Source organism: Halyomorpha halys, unplaced genomic scaffold (assembly GCF_000696795.3).
Source record: "Halyomorpha halys isolate HHAL.00 unplaced genomic scaffold, Hhal_1.1 Scaffold894.1, whole genome shotgun sequence".
In the NCBI taxonomy this organism is placed as follows: Eukaryota; Metazoa; Arthropoda; class Insecta; order Hemiptera; family Pentatomidae; genus Halyomorpha; species Halyomorpha halys.
In genome coordinates, this window is record NW_027110846.1 from 278247 (window position 1) to 290758 (window position 12512).

The 12512-nt window shown below is 31.5% G+C and overlaps 1 protein-coding gene across 2 annotated transcripts in view; it reads left to right on the forward strand.

Moving 5' to 3' along the window:
- LOC106686894 (QRFP-like peptide receptor) overlaps nucleotides 1-12512 on the forward strand; it is a 390629-nt gene that overhangs the window by 210934 nt on the left and 167183 nt on the right. For both annotated transcript variants that reach the window (XM_014430488.2, XM_014430489.2), the window contains exon 3: nucleotides 8604-8725. In XM_014430488.2, the coding sequence (XP_014285974.1) occupies nucleotides 8604-8725 (122 nt within the window). The remainder of the gene's footprint in view (nucleotides 1-8603; nucleotides 8726-12512) is intronic.

Below are 12512 nucleotides of genomic sequence, written 5' to 3' on the forward strand. Positions count from 1 at the left end.
GATAATTCCCTAAAAATGTATTGGATAGATTAAACTAATCTCGAAGATATTGGAACTCCATTCCGCTTCAAAGACATGCCTATCTTCCATCAGTAAATAGTGTGCTCTATTCAAGGCCTGTTGTGCTGAAGAAAAGTGAGATTTATGTTGGTGTGACATTCGCTATTGACTTGGTTTAAGAAAAGGTCCTAAAAGCGGGTGACAGTGTCCGTGAAAAATGTGCCAACAAGCGGAAAGAAGGCCATTTCCCTTCAATCATCCAGTAACTGGTTTATCGATCCCAGGTCATGCAGTTCTTCTGGGGCCGGGGTTCCGCGGTCTGTGGGCGACGCTTCGCTCTGATGGTTTTCTGCGGCCTTCGTGGCAGGTTCAGGGTGGTACAGGAGGAAATTCAGGAGGAATTAACATCTGAGTCCTGTGAGCTGAAAGATTCAAAAAATTAATTCGAATATTTTTTTTTTCTCGAATATTTATATGTATTCTCATGGATTTCCTATTCAATTCTAACAATTTTAGGTATGTTTTTAATTCATACTATCCCCATTTTGAACTCCATATGGAAGATTTAGTGTAATAATTAGATGATTAATTGATAGATATTATTAAAAAAGTGTGTTTAGACAATGGCAATAACACAGTTCTATGTATTAATCTTTAATTTACTAATTCTGCCTCTCGTTTATATCACTCCTAATATTGTTTTAAAGTTTGATCCTGATGCTTGCGTAGATTCATCTGAAGATCTACTCAACCTACGGTGGCTTCTCCGTATCTGTAGGGCGTTGATCTACATTGGTTCGCTCTTACCCACATCTCTTCTTCGGTACATATGGGCGCTGTTTGGCTATGTGTCCCCCCCCCAAAAAAAAAAGAGATTATTACAGAATAAATAAAAAAATAATTGAGAGATAAAGACAATAAGAGATATTAAAGATTATTTTCAAAACTGGGGAGGTCAAATAATATCAGTTTTAATTTATCCCAGTCATTTCCATACCTTGTATTTTATATTCGCTGCATCCTTTCTAAAAATCTGTCATGTTTGACATTGCCTGCTTCATTTTGATAAAATATAACATCATATAATAATAAACTGACTACAACATCTCACTGATGCATCTGTCTTTCTGAATCCTAATATTTTTATTTTTAATGTAGAAAAATAATTGTGTCAAAACTAGAGGGAAAAGTCCAATAAGACCCATGACTTTCTGGCCCACAGTGTAAATAGCACCTTACTTATTCCTGTCGAACAGATCCCTTACTTAGGACTACATCTGTGCGAACGACTGACTCGTACAATCCTCAAACAAGACTGAAAAAACAGGAAATTGCTAGTCGATCACGACTTTATAACACTTAAAGTTGTCATATGTATAGACAAATGATAGGCATACTGAGTTGAGCATTGGAGCTCCACTAAACCATGGAATTCCTCTCGTATCCAATCCTTACAGTCCAAAATCCTTCCTAAAATCCTTAATGTTCCTTACTTTTTAACAAATCAAGTCATCCATCAGAAACTGAAAGTTCCATATGTTGCCAATTTTGCCAGAACCAGATACCAATCCTTCCATAACAAACTTCCCAACCACCCAAACCACCTTAACCTGGCTTCTCCTTCATCACCTAATAACCCTCCTAGGTGTCTGAAAATAATATGGCCTTGATTTCTTCTCTAGAAATGTTATTGAAGTTCTATCATTGAGTAGATCCTCCATATATTTGTATCATGTCATTTTATCGCTAACAGTAAACTTACTTGTATATATGTCTATACACTTGTATATAATTATAAATAAATTATAAAAAAAAAAAAAATTGAAAATAATAACCTGGTTAGGTAATTTTAAGCAGAAACACAAAAGAGATGTTCTAATTTCGAAGTTGCATCATCTTAATTTGATGATTATGCTTTTAGGTAAATACCTTCAAGCACCTAATTAAAGCACACTTTTTTCTTTTTGAGATCTCTATATTCAGTTTGAAAACTTATTTCTTAATTCTCGTTTAAGTTTCATCTCCAAGATTTTTTCTTAAAAAATTATTATTGAAATCAAATAGACTTTATTTTTTAGAATTTTTTAAAGAAAAACAACTAGGGAGTACGAGTACTCGTATCTACAAATGAAAGGAACTAAAACAGTTCTTGTCATTTATAACAGAGGATGTTGCGAAAACTGTAGTAATAATATGTATTCGTGAATTTTAAATAATACAAATTTCGTAAACTCATATTGAAAATTTAATTTCAGAATATTAATTTTTTTTAAAATGATGTTTGGAACCATTGCGAAAATACAAATCGAAATTCATAAGAATCAGTAATTAAAGAACAATGCCTGATCTAGATGATTTGTAAAAGCTTTTTTTTTATAAGGTTTCTTATTTAAATAGAATAAAAATTAATATTTCTGTTAAAGGTAAAACAACAAAAAAAAAAGGGATAAGTGAATTAGGTTTGTTTTGTTTTTAAAAGAGGGCTCTAATTTATAATCTTAAGAATTTTAAAAATTATCTTTGCTATATTAAATTGAAGAGAACGACGGGTGACAGAGGAATAAGTTGAAGTTACTTTTGGAGAAGTAATTTAAAAAAAAAAATTTATTGTGAGCTCTAAAATAAAGTCAATTTCGAAAGTTCTCTCCACTTGTACTTTAACAAGAGCTATATAGTTAGCATATAGAATCAGCGGGCCTAACATTACTGTCTTTGTATTTACATTTTTTTTTAAGCCGACCTGCCAGAGCTTTTTTTCTTTCATTTAACCCCGCTGGGGTTAGAAACATCCAATTAATAACTAAGCTTTATTATAGTGAGAGAGATTTGGCTGAATATTTTTTGGGTCAAATTTAATAAATAGGATGCAGTTTCAACACCTCTAACCTCAACAATATTGGGAATTTAGATATGAGTTCCGCTGTTATAACAGAAACAAATAACCTATCTTTTTGGATTTTACATATAATCTACCTAGTTTTAGAATTTCCAATGGAAAGGGGAACTTTATTTTATGGATTCTTAGTCCATTCATAGGCCTTGGTGTTCCTTCCTTTGTCACAAATCAAGTCATCCATCAGGACCTCAATCTCAATCCTGTCATGATAAACTTTGTAACCACCCAAACCCACTTGTTTCTAATCTTGCTTCTCCTTCATTACCTGATAATCCTCCTAGGCATCTGAAAAGAAATGATATTGGAGGGTAGGTTCACCACATGTCTGTATTTTAGTACAACTAACATCAAATTCACTCACTGTATATATTATTAATACATACATACAATGTCAATAAATAAATTAAAATAAAAAAAAATACAAAGAAAATAAAAGTCTCTAAAACTGAATTTAGAATTTTTTTTTAATTTAGAAATATTTTACAGAACGAATAATTCTGAATCAAATACGGCTGCAGACTCCTTATTACCAACCCATACCATATTATGGTTTGAGGTCCTCTAAGTCCATATAATACCCCTAAAATGGAGTGAGTGGTTTTTTTTTTTTTTTTTACGAGGCTAGGTGGAAATCTTCAAAAGACACGGGTAGGCCCGTACCTATCCGTGTGTGGGCTTTTTGCCTACTAAAACCAACCTCTCTACAACTGTTTCTCACCCCCCACAGGACCACCGTTACGCATTACATCATGGGGGTGAATGGCTGAGTACCGCCACATTGTTTTAGGCTATCTCCTTGTTCGCCTATCTTTCTTCTCATTTCTTAACTTTTGCATCACCTGTGCAGCGAATCGTTGGCCTGCCATCCAATAATTGTGGTTAAGCAGCATAATGTTGACGATATTATCTGCTGTCGGGTCTGAGCCACAAACGCGTCGGAGCTCACTCCTTTCTTCGTGAAAGCGGGGACAGAAGAAGAAAACGTGTTCTGCAGTCTCTGCCATTCCTGGGCACAATGGACATTCTCCAGTCTCATCGAGCTTAAACCTATACTGATAGGTACTAAACCAATCATGCCCTGTGATATACTGGGTGATATAATAATCTACCTCCCCGTGGTACCCAACGCATCCTTCCATATAGCTGCTGCGTAGACCAGAATGGACGGGACCACACTGGATATAAACAGAGTGTGTGTGTGTGTGTGTGAGAGAGAGAGAGAGGGAAAGAGAGAGAAGTCTAGATCAAAAAAGTGCAACTTTAAAGAATCACAAATAGTGAATCTTTCTCTAAAGTACCTTTATTTTTTATTATTTAACGTATAAATATAAAAACATCTTCCAATGTATAAACAATTCAAAAATACAAAATATTACAGACTTTGATACATAATTAAAGGAGAGAAAAATTGAGACAGAAGTCCGAATAAACGAGACGACCCGACCTCTTCTATGCATATGGCTTCGTCATTTTTGGTTAAACAGACGAATTCTTGGCAGACAATGTTTATAGTAATTTTGAAGTTTTGTGATGCCCGCACCACACCATATTTTTGTCACAATAACTTTTTAATATTGAAGTATATGGTTATGCTTGCCTCATAATATAAGTATCCATCAGTTTGCTCCTTAGAAAGCAACCACTTCTGTGCATTACCTGTCCTTCTAGAATTTCAAAGCAACCTTTCTTTGTATTTACGAACAGGAGAAAGGACCTTTTATCGTCTACCCCTATTTCACTGTAATGTAATTCCATTTACCATTGAGGATATTCCCTGTTTCTAGACAAAGAACCCGAACCTCAGATAACCCAGTAACAGTCATTCTGTTGAAAAAGGTAACATGTTCGTTCAACTTTGAGGCCAAACAGGATTAATCAATGGAGTGCCTTTGCTAGTAGTTCTCAACTGGGGTTCTTCCATTCCCATCTGAAACATCTCATGCGTTCAATGAACTTTTTATTCATTCCCTTATCCTCATTGAACATTCAATTACATAAAGTCCAAAGGAACTCACAAAAGATTCATATAGGCCGAGAATAAACATAATATAAGGAATAAATATATATCCAATGAAGATTTTCCATCCTTTAGGTGTAATAACAATAATAAAGAGATAGGAAATCTTAATATATAGCTTAGATATAAAAAAAAAAATTGTAACATTATATATATATATATAATTATAATTATGGTAGTATCGATCGCTTTTTCGGCCCTTATGAGCGATGGATTTTTAATGAGGTTTCTAAATTAAGGGAATTTCACAGAGAAGTAACGAATCTTATTTTTGAATATTAAATTCTTACTGCAACTTTAATAATAATAGTTGCTAAAAAAATCTGGTCGGTGATCGTATCAACAACTTTCATCCCCCCCCTACTCTGAGTTGAAATTCATCCTCGCTCGCTTGAAAAAAGATATTTTTATATTTTTTTATGGCGGCAATACTTCCTTGTTCTAATTTTCCATGTGATTCGATCATTTAACAAATCGAGTAACTCCAATTTCATCTGGTTTCAAAACAGTGCAATCTGTCGTTTAACATTGTGTCAACATCAAATTTTAAGTTTTAATATGTTAAATTGTTATGTAGACCATCACCTTGGAATCACTCTTTAATATCAACGTAATTCTCTTCAGAAAACAAATTTCCTTAAGACTCTTTAAAAAAGTAGGTGATGCCAAAAATGGCAATTTATAAAACATTTCAGTTACCATGTTTTACGAACAAACGCCTCATTCATTGATATAAAATTTTAACATTTTTTATTTCAAAAAGTGAGGCAGAGATATACAAATATAACCGCGGCGTAAGATTTATATTGTAATCTTAACCATTCAATGATAATTTTTTATAGAATTAACATTGAAAATATTATGAGTGATTTTATGGATTTATCATATCAACTAAAAGATTCATATATTGGTTAAGTGAAATAAAAAAAAGCTCATATTTTTAATAACTATGCTGACGAAAAAATATATCTGACTTATGAATCATACTGACACATTTCGCATGCGCCCTATCACTCCTTTTTAGAAACTACATTTTATTTACAGAATTAAATATTATTATTTCTAAAATATTTGGCTTTTTAACGATATATTACATGTCTATCTACATTCCTACTTCTTTTTCCGGAGTAGCAATTTCAACCTGAAAAATATTTTTCCTCTTACCCCCTTAAGTTTATTACTAAATTCTTGCAAGATTTTATTTTATTTTTTTCATGTATAACAACTTACGAAAATATGAAAAGGCTAATAACTTTAAACAAACTATATTAAAGGGACTTTACAGGAATATTTTTAGTATATTTGGCATTTAAACACTTTTAGATTATTTCAATAATAAGACCTATCTAGTAATTAATAACCCTAAATTTTACATAGATCCACCAAATTAGATCAAAATCGTTATAATTATTTTTGAGAAAATCGAAAAAATGTGAAAAAATTATTTTATAAAGTGGCACTTACTGTCAGTCGTTTTATCGAAAAATTCGGTATCACATCCCTGGAAAATACTCACCTTAATATGTAATTTTCGTCTTGTGAGACTTTAGCGAAGATATATATTTAAAAAGAGTAATCGGATTATAATGTTGTACCATTGGTATGTCATTTATCATCTACAGTATATCATCATCACACGACGGAAAAGAAAATGCGGATATAACATTATTATTTGTAATGTAGCGGTCATAAACTTAATAATGGAAGATTGTAAAAGACGCATCTTTATGCTTGCAAAAGTATATGAAATGTTTCATCAAGTAGAAGATGGTATGGTGAAACAAGAAATTTCACTTTGGCTATAATGTAACGGAGAATCGTAATGAGAGTGTATATGACTTTATTCCCAAAGTTTTTTAGTTTTCTATACAAGAAAATATATATTTTTATGAGCCATTAAAGGATGAAGAAGGCATCTGACATACAGCTTTAAGTAGAGCACATAAGGGCATTAAACCAAAGAGAGCAACGGGAAATTGTGTTAAATGTGGAGAAAGATATATTATTTTGAAATAACATTATTCTTTAAGCGAAGACTTTTATTTTTTAAAAAAATCAGTAATAAAAAAGAACAAATCTATAGAGATATGATTCTATACTTTTACCGTAACAGCGGAAACTAGTTTACACAAAGGTATGGTTGTCAAGGGCGCAGGATAGGGATCTCCAGAGAAAGGGAGACTTAGCCCTTTCTAGCATCTTCCCTGAGAAAATTGTAAAAATAAAAAAAAAAAATCATAAAAACTGAGTCGCATACCTTAAAATAGTTATAAAAATAACTATAATCTATATCAAAAATTAACTAAAACGAGATGTGTTTTATCTTGTATCTAGTTAATTAATTTATACCTCATAGGTAGTAGACTAGATGTAGAGCTTCCAGACACCAGGGCCCTGTTTTATGAAAGCTAACAGTATTAGTTCATAATACAAGTGTAGAAATTAGTGTGGTAATAATATTAATACTTATTTTTTTTTATAATAGGGATGACAATTGGTGATATTACAGGAATTAAAAAATACTAAAGTACAAGTTACTGTTGTACAAGTCTGTGTAATTGAATTAAGATAAACCTACAAGACTAATAGTATTACTTTGTACTTTATTATGAAACAGGGCCCTGCTTGTCACCCGCGACACAATTTTCATGCTCTGGCTATAATATAATTATAGCTAAGATGGCTCAGAATATGTTACTAATCACTTATATTTATATATAATATATCACTGAGATTTCGTGTTTCTATTAAAACAATTTGACCTCAAAATACTGAAATTAAAGTTGATAGATCTGTCCATTTGCATCTCTAAGGACATTTTTTGAACGAATTACACTACCAATTATTAAGCTTGATGTCTTAAATAACTGATTAATATTCAGTGAGTGTTTTGAAACAATGTGAGCTCAAAATTCTAAAAATATTTTAAATTATCCAGCGCTCCTAGTAACAGCCGAGCTACTATAGTCAGCACATATAACCGTCCGGTAACCTACCTCAACTATTCTCTAGCTACCTCGTTCTATTTATCACTTTTTCATTTCAGAGTAAATATTTCTAATTTGAAAATAAAGGAGCAAATCTGTAAGATTCATTTATTGTATTATTATTCTAATGAAAGCGACGATGACCGTGGTCAACAAAAATATTTCCTTACAAAATGCAAATATATGTATATAAAAAACTCCGACTAGGGTACAAACCCAATCTATCTACTTAAGCATATAAGTGGATGGTTTGTGATGTCTATAAATAATGAAACTTGGTATGGTAGTCGGGTGAATTCGGCTAAACGATACGGCTCTTTGCAAATAAATAACTTGAATATCACTATACAGAAAGCCTTGAATTTTTTCATACAGACAGAAAGAATGTGTATTATTGTGTTTTGAGTAGAGTCACGAGTATCATTCTAATGTGGAAGGCACCTACTACTGTACCGAGTTCCATAATTTATAGAGAACATCACTAACTATCCACTAATCTGTTCAAGTAGATAAGCAATAACATCCAGACTTATAACATATACGACATAACATATAGAACATAGAACGAATAGGGGTATTGGATTGGGTTATTATTTTTTTTTTATTGTCGTAAAGTTCTTAAAATATACTTAAGTACTCCTAGCATCTTAACTTTAATGATAATAAGATCTTTAAGTAAATATTGACATATTTTACTTTACAGGTTGCTAAACTGTTTTCGTACACTTGGACTATGGGAGAATTCCTCTGTAAGATGGTCCATTACATGCAAGGTGTCTCCGCCATTTGTTCGGTCCTCACGCTGACCGCAATGAGCATTGAGAGGTAACATTTATATATCATGCTTATTATTATATATTACAGATATCCTTTAACTGTGCTTTTTTACAAAACTTTTTATTCTGTTAGTTATTATAAGCGTTATTCGCATTAGACTAGTCAAAGTCTTGTCTTTTGACTTAAAGGTTGTTTCTAGATTATACAAATTATTATTTAGCTAGCTCTATTTTTTTTAAATATATTTTAAGTTAATTCAAAATTTCAATAACTCAAATATGTTAGTTTCTGCATTCCTATACGCCAAAATTTTCATAACAAAAAAAATCTATAATCAAAATAAATTAGTTTTTACAATGTATAATTAGTATTTTCAAAAAATTAAAGTTTGTAGCATCCCGAATGGTTGTAAATTCATCAAAAACGTTTGTCTCTGGGATATGATAAAAACGGGAGTTAAAGTATCTTAAGACAATTATTTTGAGAAATATTAATTTTTTAAGCTGTAAATATTTATATAAATATAAAAGGACGAAATAACTCATAATTTAGCAGCTTTACGCGTTTATTCAAAGGTTAATTTATTATGTTGAGTATTCCTATTCATACTCAAGCATGTTACGTTTTTCATATCGTTATTAGTTAATTTATATTTTTTCCAGCATCAACGACTAAAAACCCTGATATAGTTTTCAAAAGTAGAAAATAAAATATTTTTTGGTTATTTCTTCATATAAACTTATTGAATTTATTTTTTAAGTCGATTTTTCAGGTATGTTACACTCAAAGATGTTACATTTTCAGTACATTAAGTGACTTGTAAAATAGGCAAGGTTAGAGCTGGGTTCTGACTAACTTATTTATATAATAAATAACAGCTTTATGTTGAGAAATAGTTTTCGAAATAATGATTACTCATTAAATGATTATTTCATAAGATTGATAATTATTTCGTGTAGATTGCTTACAACTATGTCACTAATTGGGGTTGCCACTGTCAATGTCAAAGCAGCTAACTTGTTGTTACCGCTATGAAACTACTTTCATTTTAACGTTTAGTACACCGCATCTTCTGCAATGATTGTAACGAGGTGGCTTTGTACGTAAGGTTCTGGTATCAGTTTGAGAGGTGTGGAGGATTCTATATCAGAAGTCCTCAGCAATGCATGTTCATAGGTTAGGAGATATTCTTACAGAATGAGTTATACGGAAACTAGCCGTAAATCATCGCAAGATGGAAATTTCACTCCGTAATTACTAGCTTACGCGGTGGCACGTCCTACGGTAACATAATAGTACAAGAGCCCAAGAGGAGAAAAAGTTATCTCAGCCTAATTTTTGAGTACTTTAATGAAAACTATGTATAATTAATAGTCAAAAGGTAGTATATGTAGGGGGAATAAAAAATGGCGGCCATTTCAAAGCGATAAAAAAAACTAATCTTTCATTCGGAGCTCTATATCTTAAAAAGCAGAAACAACACAAGAAAACCTAAGAGATCGTCATTTAAAGAAGAGTAAATTTGTTAAAATATGAGCCGTAATAGAGTTATTTTTACGTTAAATAGTTTTGAGATACAGCTTTTTAAAAAGCAACATTTCATAAAAATGTTGTAAGGAACGTACTGAAAGATCAGTAGTTAGTGAATTTATTTGAAAACCCTATATGTCCATTTGACGTACAGATGTCTATTAGCACTCAAATTAAAGCTAGTTTAATGAGCTATAATGTAGTATATGATGTTTATCTTCGTAGGAATAATAGTTTAGATGAAATTTGCTAGAATAAATTGATTTATAGTTGTCTGGACAAATTTTCATTTGCCAAATTCATATTTCTATGTGAATATCATAAAAACTAATATCTCTACGAAGATAAGTGTCATAAAGTACTTTATAGTAAGTTAAATTTCCTTTATTTTGATTGTTGGCAGACATATGTGCGTCTTATGGATCTAGAGATATATTTTTCAAAAATCCATCTTTTTATAGGAATAACTAGAAATAAACATTTTGTGAGTTTATTTTGTCAATATCATAAAAACTACTACTCCTACTAAGATAAACATAATTAACTATTTTGTAGTAAATTTTACTAGCTTTAATTTGAGCGCTGGCAAACATCTGTACGTCCAAATAAATTTTGCTTTTTAAAAAGCTATATTTCGAGAACTATTGGACGTAAATAGCTCTTTTAGGGCTAATATTTCAGCAAATTTACTCTTCTTTAAATGATGTTCTTTTAGGTTTTCTAGTAGTGTCAGTAGTTTTGAAGATATAGCTCCAAATGAAAAATTAGTGTTTTTTTTAAAGGTTTTGAAACAGCCGCTATTTTTTATCCCCCCTACCTATAATTGGCAGACTCATCAATTTTGACTAGTAATTATACCTAGTTGTCATTAAAGTAATCAAAAACTGGGGTGAGAAAAGTGCCACATTTTTCTTCCCGGCTCTTGTACTAAGACTGTAGGTTCTTACGAAAGAAAGAAAAGGTATAGGATAGAGGACGTGGTCAGTAGGTATTACCTTGAAATAAGAATAGGTTAGATAATAATAAAAATTAATGGAGAGATATACTGATCCAATTTGATTATTCCCCATTTCCCAAGAGGTATGGAAGAACTAGTACTCTTGGGTTATCAATTAAGCAATAGCAGTTGCTTTACGAAATCCTCTCTTATAAAGACGTGGATGCAAATTTTAAGTTCTTTGTTATTGTCTTCCTTGGCAATTCGTATGCTCGAGCAGGTCACAGTTTGTTTTTCAATTCTTCTAATGCATCATAAGGATTATATGTTTTTATATTTTCAACTAGGAATATTCCTAGATGGGAGCCCTATAGTATTTAAGGAATACGATATGAGTCATCATAGGGGCTAGCACTCGAACCTAGTAATTTTGTTTGTAACATTTTCGTCCAATTCCTGCTATATTCCAGTTCACCAATTGTATTTTTATAGAACAAATTTAGCATCCATTGCTCATACACACCCGTATGATTGGGGATGGTATAGTGTGGTTCTTTTCCGTTGGATGCCTAGGAGTGTTGTGATCTGTTTTTTCCATGAAACAAGGCCGAAGTGCTAAAAAAAAAACAACGTAAAATTCAACGATTTACCGTTTATTGCTGAAACAGTTTAGTTTAGTTGGGATTTTGCCAATATCACGAAGCTCACCAATCAATGATTAAATATTGTAAAATTATTTTTATGTAAATACATTTATAATTTTTTTAAAATTGATTTGTTTTGATTCGAACTAATGAAAACCTATCAAAAATATCACTTCATAAATAAGAAATCAATTTAAGAATCCACTGTATTTTAATTAATAGAGTATTAATTATGCTGTATGAAAGTTATTTAATAAATTATGGACAACCTAAACGACCAGTTACTTTCTCGCTTTAATGACTACCTATTTAATTAGAAAGAATTACTAGTATGCCTTTGAATCCAGCAAACATGGTATTTTTATAATTGTTCGTTTTAAGAATTCAAAGGCAGGACAATATCCGTTCATATTTCAGCCTGAGGTGGCGGAACCCCCAATTCATGAATATTGACGAGGGCTATTGTGGTATTGGCTTATTCTCTGTTGCGAAGGTAACAAAAGAACTATAGAGGCCGTTATTTATTTACCAGCGTCATTGAAAGGGGAGGGTACGGAAAATATGTACCTTTTATTGTTCAGTTCTAAAAGGACCAATACTGTCTAGATCTAATCTTTTCATTTTTTTTTTTATATAGTTACTAAAATAAATTAGAAATATCAAAAAATAGTGAAGAACAACGTTTTTTTTCACAGTCCTATATAAGAAAAAAAATTGTAATTTA